General features: G+C 39.4%; 1 protein-coding gene across 1 annotated transcript in view; it reads right to left on the bottom strand.

The window, feature by feature from the left end:
- Nucleotides 1–209: 209 nt before the first annotated feature.
- SAMD5 (sterile alpha motif domain containing 5) overlaps nt 210–17,703 on the bottom strand; it is a 49,125-nt gene continuing 31,631 nt past the window's right edge. Inside the window, exon 2 of the mRNA XM_063096078.1 lies at nt 210–272. Within this exon, the coding sequence (XP_062952148.1) occupies nt 210–272 (63 nt within the window). The remainder of the gene's footprint in view (nt 273–17,703) is intronic.

Genomic DNA, 17,703 nt, shown 5'->3' with positions numbered 1-17,703 from the left:
GGTATTTCACTGCCTTGTTTCTAGCTATTGTATGTCAGTTACCCAGTTTACTAAGTTGGTTATTCCAGAATTTTTCCAAGCAAAAAGTTAAGCTGATGAGTATTTCCAGGGTCATCATCGATTTCCCTTTTTGAAAGAAGGTTCTAAATATGCCCTTTTCCAGTCTTCAGGCACCTCATCAGTCCTCCACGAGTTCTCAAAAATGATATCTAGCGGTTCTGTGATGACTTCGGCCAATTCATTAAGTACTCTAGGATGCCAGCCATGGGGACCTGTGGATTTGAACATATCTGTGTTATTGAAGTTCTCCTTTACCCATGCGTCCCCTAGTCCATCCTGGAGTCCTGCTCCTATCTTTAAGTCACACTTGTCCCTTTCTGGTTACCACATGGAATTCTAAAAAACAGCTTTAAGAGTCTCTGCTTTTTATCTATCAATTTTCTCTTTCAAGCTAATAGATGAAGAATGTATTTATTCTTGGCAAGCCTATGTTTTGTTTTCCTTTCATGTTCTTTGCAAGAAAAGAAAACTTAAGAAATTAAAGTATACCTTGTAATAGCTTGCATTCCTAAATCACAGTCCTCAATACTATACTTTAGCAACCTTAGCAACAGAAATAGTCACCACACTGAGACACTCTGAAGGCCACCGATTGCATTCTGGAAGAGTCTATTCAACTGGTCCCGCAAGTACTAATTCCAGATGCATCTCCCAAAATAAAGAAATATCCTCAATCATCTTTAATCATTATTATTTGTATGCATAAACACTATCTTTTTCACATAGGCATTTAAAAAGCATAGTTGCACATGTGCTGGAAAGAGATGAATAAGGATTTCTCACAAAGCAATAAATTCATTTGTTGTGTGGTCATCAGAGTCAAGGTTCTTGAGTTTATATTACACTAATTATCTCCAAGCTCTTGTGGGTGTTGACACTTTTAACCCTTTCATTGTCACAATGATCCCTCCAAAATTGAAAGGCAGCAACAGCTGTCATGTCTATGCTGAAAATCCCCGGAAAGATTTAGGATGAACAAAGGAGAGGAAAAAAGGAGAGTTAAAAGGTAGAAAAAAGGTATCTGAGTCTTTCCCAGAATTTTTGTGCAGCTTGGATTCAACTGTTTTTTTTTGTTGTTGTTGTTTGTTTGTTTAATTGGAAAAGCTTTTGGAAAAGGTTGACTAGGTTCTGGGTTTTTTGGTTTTTTTTTGCTTTGTTTTTCTAATATCTACCTTTCCACCTTCACCCAGTTTTATCCCTTAAAGCTTTATAAGTGCCCCCCCCGAAAAAAAAATCATATTGCAGACATCATTAAGACACTAAAAACACAAGCCTGCACATTTCTCCAGGGTACAACAATTTGTTTTACCACATGCCATTTTCACCCCTGCTCAAATCACCACCTGCTGATGGCAATATGTTAACTAATATGTCATTATGAATTAGTCTAGGTGATACCATCAGGCAACCACATCTAAATGGATGAAAAGTATTACCATGCATGCTCAGGAAGTTTCTTTCTCCCAAGAATCAAGTTATTTCCAGGACTTTTTTTTTTTTTTTGCTGTAATACTAAGTAATAATATCTTACTACTAATTAATATATTCCAATAGTCACCCAAATAGACCCATATCCAAGCCTATGCCTCTATTAAAAATGACCTCCTGTTATGAACTGTGAAAAAGTAATTTTGAATCTATCTTGACAAACCGAGCTGTTGGGGTTTTTTTGGTGCAGAGGCGGGGGAGTCAGGGCAAGTTCTGTACAGAAGGGAAGTTACCTTAATGTAGAGAAGGTAAAACTGTTTGGTTTTTAATGCTATAATAAGTGAATAAATGAAAAGGCATTAACAACAGCATTATATTCATTATAAAGTGCAAGATAACTAGCTATTTTTATCAGAAAAAAAAAAAAGAAAGAAAGAACCTTAGGTTACAGTGTTAGGGGTCAGTAAGACCACAGGAAGATGACAACTAGTAAAAGAAGAGAACCACAAAGAGAGGTGGCGGCATCTTGGGAACATTCTCGCCATAAAGAAACAACTCGGTAACTGCCCCATGCTACAGAGTTCTGCGTGAAGTCAGGAAGATGGTCTCACCTACCTTCAAAGGTTGCTTTGCCGTAGGAACAGATAAAAATAAAGAAAATGCCTGGGACAGGTCACCATCTAGCAAGCACAGACACCCTCCCTATTAAGCTCATCTAGAGATGTGGACCATGAAGTCATTTCACAAATCCAGCGTCAAGCTAACAGCCACCAAAACCTCTTGTGCCTTTGGTTCCACAAAAACAAATCACATTCATTAAACAAGCCCAGCCTTGCAATCTGATGTTTTTCATTCTTTAGGGGAGAGGGTGGGAGGCAGACAAACAGGATTTCCGCAGTTGGGTCATGGAGAGTTTCAAGATGTGAGAGCAGTCACAGAGAATGGTAATTAGCCAAGCACATGTTGCTTCATGATCATAGGAAACATAAGTAATTGCCCTGTTATGAATGCACCTTCATACTCTGGTGGCCAGTCCATATTGTGACATTCCCAAGCCTGGTCCTGATAGATCCACTCTTCAAGTGGAATAGAAATGAACAGATTTTCAAAAGTGTGATGAGCTTGAAGGGGTAACTGCTAAAAATAGCTCTTATGGGCAAATACACATTTCACAGAGCAGCTCTCCCAGCACATATTGTTCGTATTTCATTTCCCCCTAAATTATCTGGCATGCTCCTACAAAGAAAAAAGCTCTTTCTTCACTCCAACAAGGAAAATAATAATCTGTTCACATATGTTTATAGTCTTCTTCCTTGGTTATAGTACTAGGTTGACTTAAAAATTGTGCCAAATTATGATGTCCCTATTTCTAGGAAAACATTGCTAAAACGTTTATACCCCAGTTGGTCTATTTCTCCCCCTCCCTGACTTTGAGACCACTCTCAATAAGAGAGTTCTCACATTAAGGCCACTCAAACCTAATTCTTGGGCTGAACTGTGACTTTCTTGGTTTCATTTATTCTAGGCTTTTATGGGGTTAGGGGAGCCTCTTATTTCACAGAGATTTGGCATTTCTCCTAATGCCAAATCTCCATCAATGTTCGAATTCTAATCTGAGAAACAAGGAGGGGCATGAAAAATTATTCAATGAACAAAGACACTATTATTCTGTGGTTAAAAAATAAGATCTATGAGAGTAAATTGTTTTCTCAGTTGATTACTCTGATTTTTAACTGACTTCGAGTCTGTTACTCTTTTTAGCTTGTGATTTTCCCCCTAATTAAAGGCAATCAGAGTTATACGCAGACTAAATCATTTAGAAGTTTTATTTTAATTATTATGATATTATTTTAAAGGATGGAGCTCAAGTGCAGTTGTAGAACCAATAGACACAAATTCTCCATATTCAGTTGCTTGAATAAAAAAATATAGCACTGTACATATATTAATAGTACATGCAGTTTCCACACAATTTGGGGTGGGGACAATTTTCTCACAGAAAAAATTAATTAAGGATGACAGTGTAACTGTTGTCTTCTCTCCTCTTGGATGACAAACGGGCATAAAGCTGAACCTTTAGTTGGTGACAAGACACAAGAATTTTTTACTGCATGACATAGCCAAGCCAAATTTCCCAACATTCAGCCATGCCACACTGTCTATTATATGTGATCAAGAAAGGTGGGAATTTGCTTAGAGAGAGGCAACTTGAGTACAGCCTCATTTTAACTGTAAACTTTTCCAAGAGCAAAAACCATATATTACACCTCTTTGTATCTCCTACAGGACATGATATTTAATGTCACCCACTACTATTGCTGATTGACTGGATTGCCCACATTATAAATTTTAATTATAATTTCTCATTAAACTAAGTTCCTACTGGGAAATTTGAGTCTACAAAGTCAGATGGGGGTATATTTTCCTTTGCCTACACAATATACATAAAAAAACAAAAATAATCAATCTATGTTCACTAAGCCCATATGGGTTTTAACGGTCACCTTTCAGTTCCTTGAAAGGCCTCTCAGGGTCTCCTTCAGGTTTCTGCACTGTGCAAGGCCCAGGCTGGCTCCCAGACCCCAGTAAGCTGGAGGAGGCACTGTTGTATTACACAAGAAGCTGGTCTATAAATGTGTCCTGACAGATCCCTTCTCTACTAAAGGAGTCTTTTGGGGTAGACTTCCTAGAATTCTATAGAAAAATGTTCAGCCTATGCCAGAATCCTCTACCTGATGATCTACATAGATTTTCTTTTTTTTGACTTTGGAAACAAATACCCAAATGCCTTCCAATTACAAACTGTTCTGTTTACCTCTCCTATCTGTCTTCATCCGAGGTGGGTCCCTGGGACGTGCTGACTTACTGTGTGGTTCCTGGAACAAATCAAGTAGATTGTGATCAGCTGCACTGCTTCTCACTGCCTCGTCTGGACCCACACGGGTTTGAGTCTTCACTCAGGACTTAGCAGCAGCTTTTCAGCAAATGGAAAGGATAATGAAGAGTCTGGCTAGAAATTTTCCTACCAGCTTATTATTCAGAAAACTCTCAGGAACAAACTCAGAGGTTAAAAAACAAAAGCACCTTTGTTTATGCTATCCTCAGGGCATTAACTGATTTTTATAAGTGTTCCAACTGAACAGCTATGTAAATTTCTGATTTTCTTAAAAGCATTTTGCTATACTCATCCCTAAATATTCTGAATCTGTCAACTTCCCACACAGGAGAACAGCCCACAGGGTCAGAGGTGTGATCTGCAAGAAGCAGCAGGTGCCCCCGGAGCCTGAGCCTGCGGTGCAGAAGCCAGGGCCTCCTCATTGCCTGGAGGCATTGCCCTGTCTTATCTCCATTAGGAGGAAATGATCAGAAATTTAACCATTGGGGATTCCGTATTGCACTTTCAATAATTTTATAATAATTAACAGCTGGCTACAACGAGAAGCCAGGGCTAGGTCACCACTCTTTCAAGAAGTTTAATAGTACAGTTAAGATGGTAAAATGGTGTTTGAAAGGGGACAGTGATTTTTAAGAACAAAGAGGGAGCTTGGGCATATTTATAGATTGAGTGGAAGGATTCCATGGAGAGAGAGACTAAATGCAAAAAACAAAGGGACCATTATGGACCATAATTATTACTTAGGTCAGGACTAGCTACCCAGAGGAGGGATTAAGCCTTAGAGGGGAGACCGGTAATTCTTCATTGAAACTAGACGGAAAAAAGCCCAGATGGGCAAATATGCCTACATACTTGGAGGCAAAGGAGAGGGGAAGGGAGCTGATGTGCAGTGAACTTGTCCTTCTCAGTCAGGAGCCAAACACCTGCAGAAGGAGCAATGAGAGGCACAAGAGTAGAGAAGGATGGGACAGCCTAAGATGACCACCAAGAGAATTATGACAGGAAATTGGTTTCACAGCTGCCAGAGGGCAGGTTAAGGTTGGACTGCGTGGAATGACACGAGATTGGCTTTTAGAGTTTATCTCTGTATTGTGCTTCAAGGTCTCCAAAGAGTACCCCAAATGTGATCAGGACACAGGCCTACAGGTGCGTGACACCAGCCCAGAGCAGAGAGAACCGTAAATTCCAGCAGGGGCTGCACACCAGCGTTTCGTCCCCTAGTGCAGCTCTTTCAAATAAGACCAAGCTGGGTCTTTGGATAAGACACTTCGGTTGATGTCTGTGTCTCCCCAGGTTCCCGGGCTGCTCGCTTAGGGATTTTGTTCTCTCCCTCTCTCTGTCTCTCTCTCTCTCATCCACCTACTCACAGTAAAACCATCCATTATTATGCACTAATGGTCTTTGAAATCACTATTAAAATTAATCTGTTAGCTCTTATTCCGATTATCACCAATATAATTGCTATTACAGTATGTTTATAGTACTTACTGTGATTATTATTACCTGCCTGTCTTGGCAACAGTAGCAAACAACTGCTAATATTTACTGAGTGAACTCCCTCTGTGCCTGGCACTGCACTAAGAATGTACATTTTTACATAATCTCTTCTACTTTTCACCACAAGCCAACATGACGGTGATCCTGGACCCAATTTTATAGATGAGGAACCTCAGGCTTTAAGGGGATAGATAACGTGCTGTGGTCAAACTGCTAATAAGTGGCAGAACAGTTCTGTCCAACAGAATAGTCCAGCCTTATCGAACTACTTCAATCAGTTTTGATTGGGAACCTGCAGAGGTTGAATAGGGTCCCCTCAAAGTCACATCCACCTAGAACCTTAGAACGTGACCTTATTCGGAAATAGGGTCTTTGCAAATATAATTAGTTAAGGATCTTGAGATGAAATCATCCCGGATTTGGGGTGGGCCCTACTCCAATCATTGGTGTGCTCATTAGAAGTGGAGAAGACACAGAGACACACGGGGAGGAAGGCCTGGTAAAGATGGGAGCAGAGACTGGAGTGATGCAGCCACAAGACAAGGAATGCCAGGAGCTACCAGAAGCTTGAAGAGGCATGGCAGATTTCTCCCCCCAGCCTTTGGAGAGAGCGTGGTCCTGCTGACACCATGTTTTCAGACTTCCCACCTGCAGAACTGTGGAGAATAAATTTTTCTCGTTTTAAGCCACCCAGTTCGTGGAATTTTGTTACAGCAGCCCTAGGAAACTAATACAGAGCCCTTTCACGGAAATTCATAATTTCTCAAATGCGCTTAGGAATGTTTTTAATCACTTCACTGTTTTTAGCACTACATGTGAATGTCATTTTAGGCAAAAAGTATTTTATTGTTATTCAGAATATGAAATGTGTTAAATGCTTATGTAGATATTACCTTGAATGTCATTCATAATGAAAAATTTGACTTCTTCCTATTTAATAAGTGATGTGAACAGTTTAACTATGGAAGACAAACATAGTTTATAGAAGGACATTAAAAATTATATACTTTATTTATATGTGGGCTACATGTAGATTAAAATGCAGACTGAGATTTAACTATTTGCTACAGCACTAAAACCAGAAAATAATCAACATATAAAACGACTGTTTTTTCTTTTGCTTAAAATGTCCACTGGTTTCTTTATTATTTACTTGAACATTTGTGATTTGCTTTAAATTGCAAAACAAGAGAGAAGGTTTCAGTGGCTATTTCCAAGCACTGCTTTACACATAACACACAATATTTGTAGATATAATTTATTTATAGTAAGTTAAAATTGAATATAATTGCCAGCATTTTTCTGCTTTGATATCAGTTATTAAGAACTGAGAGTTTAATGTGTGTTATAAACATATTTGAGCTCTATGAGGTTTCCATTTTAAAGGGGAAACTATAGTGAAACAGTCACTATTCCCAACCTGGATAACTTTTTTGAATCCAAATCCACTGACAGTTCAAAAACCTCCAGCTGGAAAACACTGCAATATTCTACACCAGCAGTTCTTGAACATTTTGGTTCTGGGAGTCATTTGCATTCTTAAAAAATATTGAGGATTCCAAAGAATTTTTGTCTGTATGGGTTATAACTACCCATATTTACCATGTTTGAAATTATAACTGATAAATATTTAAACATTTATTTAACTCATTTAAAAATAAAACTAGTAAATGCATTCATTATATGTTAATATAAATAACATATTTTTATGAAAAATAAATATATTTCCCTCCCGAAATCAAGAACTGTGGCATTGTTTTACATTTTGCATATCTCTTTATGTCTGGCCCGATGGACTGCTGGATGGTCACTTCTCATTTACATTTAACCTGTGGCATTAAGTTTTTTAGTTGAAGTATATGAAAAAAATCCAACCTCACACAGATTGGAAGAGTCTGGAGGAGGATTTGAATAGGCTTTTTCAAAAGAAAATTGTAGATACAGGCATAGCTCATTTTATTGTGCTTCACCTTAGCACTTTTTGCAGACATTGTGTTTTTTATAAATCGAAGGTTTGTGGCGACCCTATGTCAAGCAAGTCTATCAGCACCATTGTTCCAACAGTGTGTGCTCACTTCGTGTCTCTGTGTCACAGTTTGGTAATTCTCACAATAGTTCAAACGTTTTCATTGTTATTATATCTGTTACAGTGATCGGTGATCAGTGACCTTTGATGTCACTATTGTAACTGCTTTGGGACACCACAAACCACTCCCACGTAAGATGGTGAACTTGATCAAGAAATGTTGTGTGTGTTCTGACTGCCCCACTGACGGGCTGTTCCTCATCTCTGTCCTTCTCCTCAGTCCTGCCTATTCCTTTGAGACACAATAATATTGAAATTAGGCTGATTATTAATCCTACAGTGGCTTCTAAGTGTTCTAATGAAAGGAAGAGTCACACTCCTCTCACTTAACAATCGAAAGCTAGAAATGGTTAAGCTTAGTGGGGAAGGCCTGTTGAAAGCAGAGACAAGCCGAAAGCCTGGTATCTTGTGCCAAATGGTTAGCCAAGTTGTGTATGCAAAGGAAAAGTTCTTGAAGGAAATTAAAAGTGCTACTCCAGTGAACACACAAATGATAAGAAAGCAAAATGGCCTTATTACTAATACAGAGAAAGTTAGTAGTCTGCTTAGAAGATCAAACCAGCCATAATATTCCCTTAAGCCAAAGCCTAATCCAGAGCAGCCCTAACTCCCTTCGATTCTGTGAGGGCTGAGAGGTGACGATGCTGCAGAGAAAAAGTGTGGAGCCAGCAGAGGCTGGTCCATGAGGTTTAAAGAAAGTCGCCTTCTCCATAACACAAAGTGCAGGTGAAGCAGCACGTGCTGATGGAGAAGCTGCAGCAAGTGATCAGAAGATCCAGCTGAGATCATTGATGAGGGCGGCCACACTCAACACCAGATTTTCAATGTGGATGAAACAGCCTTATATTGCAGCTGGTAATTTGCAGCTAAAGCTAATGTTTATTTACCATTCTGAAAATCCTAGAGCCCTTAAGAATTACTCTGCATGTGCTCTATAAATGGAATAATGAAGCCTGGATGACAGAACATCTGTTTACAGCATGGTTTACTGAATATTTTAAGCCACTGTTGAGACGTACTGCTCAGAAAAAAAGATGCCTTCCAAAATATTATTTCTCATTGACCATGCAGCTGGTCACCCAAGAGCTCTGATAGAGATGTACAAGGAGATGAATGTCATTTTTATGCCTGCTAACACAGAAACAGAATCAAAATCTGTATTAGTCAGGGTTCTCCAGAGAGACAGAATCAATAGGATATGTTATAATTATATGAGAGGAATTTATCAGTGAAATTAGTTCACGCGATTGTGAAGAAAAGCCCAACGATAGGTCGTCTATAAACTGGATGCTGGTAGTGTGGCTCAGTATAAGTCCAAAGGCCTTAAAACCAGGGAAGCTGATGGTGTCCTTGGTGTAAGTCCTAGAACCCAAAGCTGAAGAGTCTCGAGCTCTGATGTCCGCAGACAGGAGAGAAGAGCGTATCCCAGCTCCAGCTGATAGAGCTTCACCTTTTCCCTCTGTCTTTTGCTCTCTCCAGACCCCCAGCAGATCGGATGGTTCCCACCCACACTGAGGTTGGGTCTTTCCCACCCAGTCCACTCAGACTCTCACACTAATCTCTGCTGGAAACACCCTCACAGACACACCTAAAAAGATAGCTTTACCAGGTTTCTCAGCATTCCTTCATCTAATCAAGTTGACACCTAGAATTAATCTTCGCACACACATCTATTGTACAGCCCATGAATCAAGGAGTCATTTCAGTTTTCAAGTCTTTATTTAAGAAAAACATTTTGGAAGGCTATAGCTGCCATAGACAGTGATTTCTCTGATAGATCCAGGCAAAGTAAACTGAAAACTTTCTGGAAAGGATTCACCATTCTAGATGCCATTAACAACATTTGTGATTCATGGGAGGAGGTCAAAATATCAACATTAACAGGAGTTTGGAAGAAGTTGATTCTAACTCGCATGGATGACTTTGAGAGGTTCAAGACTTCAGTGGAGGAAGAAACTGCAGATGTGGTGGAAACAGTGAGAACCAGAATCAGAAGTGCAGCCTGACGATGTGACTGAATCACTGCCATCTCATGATGAAACTTAACAAATGAGGAGTTGTTTCTTATGGATGAGCAAAGAAAGTGGTTTCTTGAGATGGAATCTACTCCTGGTGAAGATGCTGTGAACATTGTTGAAATGACAACAAAGGATTTAGAATATTACATAAACTTAACTGATAAAGCAGCAGCGGGGTTTGAGAGGATTGACTCCAATTCTGAAAGAAGTTCTACTGTGGGTAAAATGCTATCAAACAGCATTGCATGTTACAGAGAAATCTTTCATGAAAGGAAGAGTCAATCGATGCAGCAAGCTTCATTGTTATCTTATTTTAAGAAACTGCCACAGGGACTCCAACCTTCAGCAACCACCACCCTGAACAGTCAGCATCTGTTGATAAAAAGGGGAGACTCTCCACCAGCAAAAAGATTATGATTCTTTGAAGGCTCAGGTGATTGTTAGCATTTTTCAGCAATAAAGTATTTTTTAATTAAGATATGCACATTTTTTAGACAATGCTATTGCACACTTAGTAGACTACAGTATAGTGTAAATATAACTTTTATGTGCACTAGAAAAGCAAAATTTTCATGCGAATTGCTTTACTGAGATGTTTGCTTTATTGCAGTGGTCTGGAATCAAACCTGCAATACCTCTGAGGTATGCCTGTATTCTTTTTTATACAATGTCAAAACTTGATAACAGGTGGTTTCTTAAAAGTCAGTTGCAAGTTGAAATCTGATACTGTATCAATGAACTTTTTCTGTAGTTTCTCTACTACATTAAAACCATTGTCTGTTTTCTATTTTTAACAGATTTTTTTCTTATACATGGTTTTATAACATCATGCATTAGTCACTTAGAAAACATTTGGTTCTTGAGTTATGCAGATCTTCTAAATGTTGACACATATCATTTTTCTTTTTTTTTTTTTTTTTTCGTTACCGGCGCTCAGCCAGGGAGTGCACCGGTCATTCCTATATAGGATCCGAACCCGCGGCGGGAGCGCCGCCGCGCTGCTAGCGCAGCACGCTACCGAGTGCGCCACGGGCGCAGCCCGGCACATATCATTTTTCTATATCAAAAAGGATCACATTTGTTAATATTGCCTCCCATCTCATCAAAAAAAAAAAAAAAAAATTCTTCAAGCACTAGGAAACTGTCAAACTCACTGTGGCAAATATAAATTTTCTGAAATTTGAATTTCCAATTAAACATTCAAATTTTATCATTAACAACAAATACTGTCAATTGTTTTTCCTGAAATGTTAGGTTCACTTTATTTTTAAGAAATCTGCCAAATATTTAAGTCTAAATAACCACAGTTTGTCCCTGAATTGTTTTTTCAAGTAAAAATGGTGTTGTATGAGAAAAGCTGATAGTTCAGCTAGCACTCAGACAGTGGCTCAAGAGGCTTACAAGAAGGCAAGCTTCATGCACCTCCACTGCAACAGAAGTACTTTACAAGTAGCTCCCATTTTGTCAGAGAATATTGAAAGTCATGGACACAAATATTGAGATTTAAGAAACATTAATTTCCAGTAATTCACCAAGGTTAATTTAAGGGAAGATAGCTCTTTTTTTCTATCATCTGAGTGTGGGAGAAGAATACAACAAGCACTAATATAGATTAGCACTAACATGCCAATACTGTTACCCACTGTTACTTTTGTGCTGCCAGTACAAGCATCCTCAAGGCGAAAAAGGCAGATAATGTCATAGTATTATTATAAAGTAATTGTTACCTCACAGGTCCCCTGAAAGAGTCTGGGGGACCCCCATGTATCTGTGGACCACACTTGGAGAACCACTGCTGTATTCTACTTCTAGACACAAGAGTCAAGGGAGATATCACAAAATCAGCATCAACATGTCTCAGACCAGCACATCAGTCTGCAGTATAATTCTGCTCTTTCAAATGATAGCTCCTTCCTAACAATCGTTCCACACTTACCCTCCTTGCTCCAGTCTGGCTCAGCCCCAAGGAACTAGAAAGTCTGGAACCTTCCTGCCATGAAGGTGAGATGACCTTTCTCTCCTGTTTGGTGAGAGGGTTTGCAAAGATGGCTGGTCTGTTAGGGGAAAAAATGCTTCTCTGAGGAACTGTGCTTGCCAGCTTTGACAATAACAAGAGCTTCTGAAGTGATTCAAGTAATTCTGAGCACAGCCATCCTGCTGCATCAAAATAACGTGTGGTCTCCTGGCATCCAGTCTCAGCTCCCCAAACATAGAAGTATGGTCTCCACTGGGCCTTGATCTCACTTGCCAAATTGGAGTGGGCAGGGAAGCAAGACGATTGCCATAATCCTTTTTGGCAATTCTTTACAAAGCATATTTGCATGGTTAGTGGCAGCCAGAGTCTTGTCTTGTCTCTGATTCTGGCAGGGGTAAAGAGGGACACTTTCAGATATCTCACGAAAACAGGATGCTCTGATGTGGATTTCAAGGACCAATGGCTCACTGTTTTAAAGGAACAGCGCATATAAAGTCATCTGAATAACCTCCAAGATGCTGACCTTGTCCAAATGAACTTTGATCATGCACTGGAGACCCTGACCGCATGCTTGCTGTTATGAAGTGACAGTTCCTAAGAGAAGGTTTAGGAGCCAAGCCCAGATCAAGGGGGTCTCAGTTACAATAGTTACAGGCCAACGTAGCCAAATGTTTTAGTGTCCAGAGTGAGCTCAAGATGGTTGTACGTGTGTGTGTGTGTGTGTGTGTGTGTGTGTGTGTGTGTGTGTGTGTGTGTGTGTGTGTGTGTGACAGAGAAAGACAGAGACAGAGAAAAGAAATGGGAAGATTGGGGATGGGGAATGAAGGACATGAGGGACACACTACCTCAAACCAAACCAGCCAGCCTCTGGGTATTCCTCAGCAGTCATCCAATCCAATCCTGCCAGGACAGACATGAAATCCCCCGGGGAGCTGTTCAGATCCAAATTCAAACCCCAGCTCTGCCACTTCCTGAACGGGTGCTAGGGTACATTTAACCTAGCCATGCCTAGCTTCAGTTCCCTATCTACAAAATGGGAACAACAGAAGTACCAGCTCTCAGGGGGGTGTTATGGAGAGTAAATGGGCTGCTATCTGCAAGTCTGTACAGAGCAGTACCCAGCACAGTGTAAGCCTATAAATCTGGATGCTTTTTCTAGCACCCACCCTACACAAAGACATGGGATTATATATCTTAGTTCAGTCCCTGAGTGATATAAACCTACCCCTAAGGAGGCATATAGATATTTAGGCACATGTTCAGAACAAAAACATAATGGATGTTCAACAACCTTATTAAGTTAGTCATCCACAAATGTTATTAGAATAAATCATGAATAAATGTGTATGCTTTAAGCACTGTTTACATACTAACTTTAAAAAATTTCATTTAGCTTTGTGAACCATGCCCTACAGAACATAACTACTGTAGAAGTAGTTCTCAGCTTGCTCACGCATAAAGACTTCTTTAATTGTTTTAAAAACATTGACACCCCCAGGCATATGCTTGAGTGTATGTGCGTGTGCATGTGTGTGCCCTTGTGGGCGTGTGTGCTCATACACACACAGAGAAACTTACTGTCATATTTATCTTATTTTCCTACTGCCCTTTGATTGAGAAAAAGTATTGCTTTAAATGTGACCTAGAATTTAAGAACACCTTCAAATATATTTATACAAAACATATTATTTATGTAAGGATCCACTGACAACAGCTGGTTTCCAAATAGGTTCTGAGACTCCTGTATTAATTCCTCAAAGGTCCAGCTTGCTCAGATTGGGAGCACTTTCCCAGGGGAATGGAATCATCAGAAGCTAAAATTGGATTAGTACATAAATTCAAATACATTAAAATAAAAATTGATTAACTGAGTAGAAGTTAAACTCCAGAATCACAACTTCAAATATAAGAAAGAGTGGTCCCCACATGCTTGCACTGGTTAGGGTACAGCAGGCAAGAAGACTTTACAGCAATATTTTGAGAAAGTAAAGGTCAACATTTTTTATGTTTTAGATTGGAATAGCTGAATTTCCTCTCCACACAATTTTATACACTTGGGTCTTAAAATATTTCATTGTTTACTCCTTCAGGAATCTGACCCACTGCAGCAAAGATGTTAAACAGAGAACACCGATAATCCCCATGTAGTTTCTGCAGGAACCTCGATTCTAAAGATAAAATAGAAAAGACCCAAATTTCCTGAAACTAATACAGATTCATGGAAACATCCCCAAGCAAAAACACAAAAACTCAATGGGGGCTGGATATTTGTCAGAAATTTTAAACCGGGATAACAAGGATTCTAGAACCTCCCTTCTGCTGATAGGACTGTCCTCTGTATGACATAGGACACAATTCCAAGCACTGACTTTTGTCTGTCAAATAAAAAAGTATTTTAAGTATATATATACACACATACACACATACACATACGTATAAATACATCTGTTGAAATCACATTTAGGATAAAGTTCTTCAATTATTTTCTTCTATGCTTCTCATTTCCTTTGAGATCAAATGTAAAATAACCTTTCACATTACTGCATTTTACTATCACTTTAAAGAACTTGTTTTTATTTTAGAACATAATGTGCAAAATCATGCTATTCATCACATTATATTCACAGATCATGCAAGTTAAATAAAGACACCTTGCTGATTTCTTAATATAGATTCAGCTAAGATTAGTTATGCATCTGCCACCTTAACATTCAGATTGGGGGTGGGAAAAAAAAGCCTTAGTTAAAAATCACACTTGCGTTGTAACTGCTTACGATTTCACAGTTCATTTAAGAGCATCACAATCAAGAATTTAATTACGTCAAAAAAGAATGGTATCTTCTTAACAGCCAAAATTACATTCACCTCAATCTCTCTCCACCACCCTACAAAGTGGATCATTCTCTTAATCTCTGTGGACTTGTTTTCTGACCTATGAAATAAAGAGTTTAGCTAAACGATTTTAAGATACACTCTGGTTCTACCATGCTGTGATTTTTTAAGATTTCTAGGGAATAGGCTGAGGAAGAGGCAGAGACAGAGAGCCAAGTTGCTGTGGGAATTTAGCCAGTTCAATTCCTACACAAGGCAATATTTCCATGGGACCAAACAGCTGTCCCACAGGACACTGTCAGAGGACTCACAATTCGGAGCTGAAGGGCAAGAGGGTATTGTAGAATGACTGTTCTGCAAAACCTCAGCTATGCTTTAATATTTAAACATTTGCCTAATGATATGCTGTTCAACACATCACTGAATCTCCAAAAACATGGATTCCTCCCAACTAAGACATGTGTATTATGGCATCAGGATGGATTGGGAACTAATGATGGGAGATTTATCTGTGGGGGAGAAAAGGGACTTATTTTGGGGTCAGCAAACCTAACAGAATTATCAGTCTGAGTAGGAAAGTGTTTATGCTTTGCAAATTGCTATAAATATATGGTATAATCCTTTACACCGTGGTATTACTTAAATAATTCACTCTGGTGGTGGGTAATGTTCTGATTGGTTCAGTTAAATGAGATTCTAACTGATGATGAGTCATGTTTCCCCAGCACACAGAGCCTATGACAAAGGCTCATGTAGGTAGTTTATTTGGGAATGCAATCCCAGAGAGTAAAAGGAAGGGAAAGGGAGCAGAAAATGAAGGAGGGCAAGCCAGCACAGGATGCATGGTGGAGCTGGCCACTTGGTGATGTGTTGCTCAGTTATGCAAGACATTCCCAGGAATCTTAGGAATTGCATCTCAGAACTAGGAATGGGAGAAAACAAAGAGGAAAACATTTATGCATCGGCTTCCATTACCATTTGTCTAGGTTTGCCTCATGGGTGTTCATCTCCCTGCACTTCCTGTTTATGCATGCGAGTCAGCTCCCTTAGGAGAGCATGACAAAGTCAGAGGAGCCTCTGGACAAAACAAGAAGCAGGGGCCTAAACCAATGAGCTGTCAGGTTGCACCTAAATGATGCTAGTTGAAGCCTGTGCAGAACTGTTTGCTCAGCAGTGGCTGGAACAAGAATCAAATAAGAATCAATGAGGTGAACTGGTGCACACGAGTATCAGGCCATGTGTATCAGTCAGGATGGGCCAGTTATGCTGCAGTAACAAATGACCCCACAATTTCAATGGCTTAGAACCACAAAGGTTTATTTTTCACTCATGCTACAAATCCAGCATGGGTCAGCTATGGTTTTGTGCCATTTTCTTCACTCCAGGACCAAAGTCGACAAAACAGTCTGTCAGGAACATTGCAAGTCATTGTGGCTAAGAGAAAAGATGTAATTTGTGAACCATGCACAGGTTTGTAAAGCTTCTTCTTGAAAGAGACCCACATTACTCATCTTTCCTTGACCAAAGCATGTCATAGCTCCAAGGGAGGGGACATATAATACTCCTGCAGGGAGGGGCAAAGCCTGCAGGGTGATATAGAGTGCAGTAATACAATATATCACATGCTGCCTTCATTTCATGGGGAGAAAGCCAAGGGAAGGAGGAAAAACTCACATTAGGGAATCCTGTGCAAATTCCTTCATGGCACCATCGATTCTTTGAGCCCATGACCACCCAGTATTTAGAAATATTAAGTTCCAGGACCGGCTGTTTAGCTCAGTTGGTTAGAGTGTGGTGCTGATAACACCAAGGTCCGGGGTTCAATCCCAGTACTGGCCAGTTGCCCCCCCACCCAACCCCCAAAAAGCAAGAAATGTTACATTCCAATCAAAGACAACAGATAATTTCCCGATCTTTTTCCAAATAAGACAAGGCACAAGGGATGCCTTGGGGAGAAGCATTAGAAACCTACAGTTTAAGTTTCTTCATTTTGCAAATGTTGAGATAGGGTCAGTTTTCAGAAATCACAAATGCAATGACTTTTGGTAGGTTAATGACAGAGCTGGGACTGGAACTCTGTTCTCTGTATTTCCATTCCAGGATAAATTCAGTAGGAAACACTATAGCCATATATCTATATTCATGCTGGGATCCAGAGAATAAACAATTAGACATGTAAATAACAGACAAATTCAAATTCCGCCATGTGGTACATGATAGTAAGAGAATGATATGACAGTAAGAGATGGGTTGCAAATTTGTAAATGATTGTCTCTCTGAGGAGGCAACATGTAAGAAAGTGATTCAATCACTTGTCCAAAATCACAACATGATTTTTAATAATAGTTAGCAACATGATCCTCTAAGGGATACCATTAATCTGTTGGGTCTTTGAATGGATTTTACCCTCTGTGCTTTCTCTCCACTTCCCACTCCCCACTAACTCTATCTCTTTTAATTGGCCATTACTATGTTTTTTTCTAGTTGTATTTATTAAATGAAATTTTACGAGTGCCATTCTTAATTTTAAAATCAAGCAAGTAAACTACTTTATATGCCCATTTCATAAATTAACTTGCTTTTAAAGTATTTTCTGCACATCAAGAAGCCTTTGAAAGAAAATTTATCTTCTCTCCTCACCAACTCCAGCCACCCCTTCTTCCCCCACCCACATCTAATTCTTATTGTAGAAAGATTTCTTACCTTTCAAATCTGTATTTGGGCAAAAATACAGTTTCCATTAAACAAAAACTTTTCTAAACTGTCTGGAGCAGAAACATGTGTGTTGAACAGAATTTCAAGAATGACCCCAGTGATCCACTCCCTCCCTTTTGAGCATAGGTGGAACCTGTGAATATATGATGAAATGTCACTCCCATTAATAGGTCATAGTATATGACAATAGGGAGGT

This window comes from Cynocephalus volans, chromosome 5 (assembly GCF_027409185.1).
Source record: "Cynocephalus volans isolate mCynVol1 chromosome 5, mCynVol1.pri, whole genome shotgun sequence".
NCBI lineage: Eukaryota > Metazoa > Chordata > Mammalia > Dermoptera > Cynocephalidae > Cynocephalus > Cynocephalus volans.
This window is presented reverse-complemented; position numbering and strand designations above follow the sequence as displayed.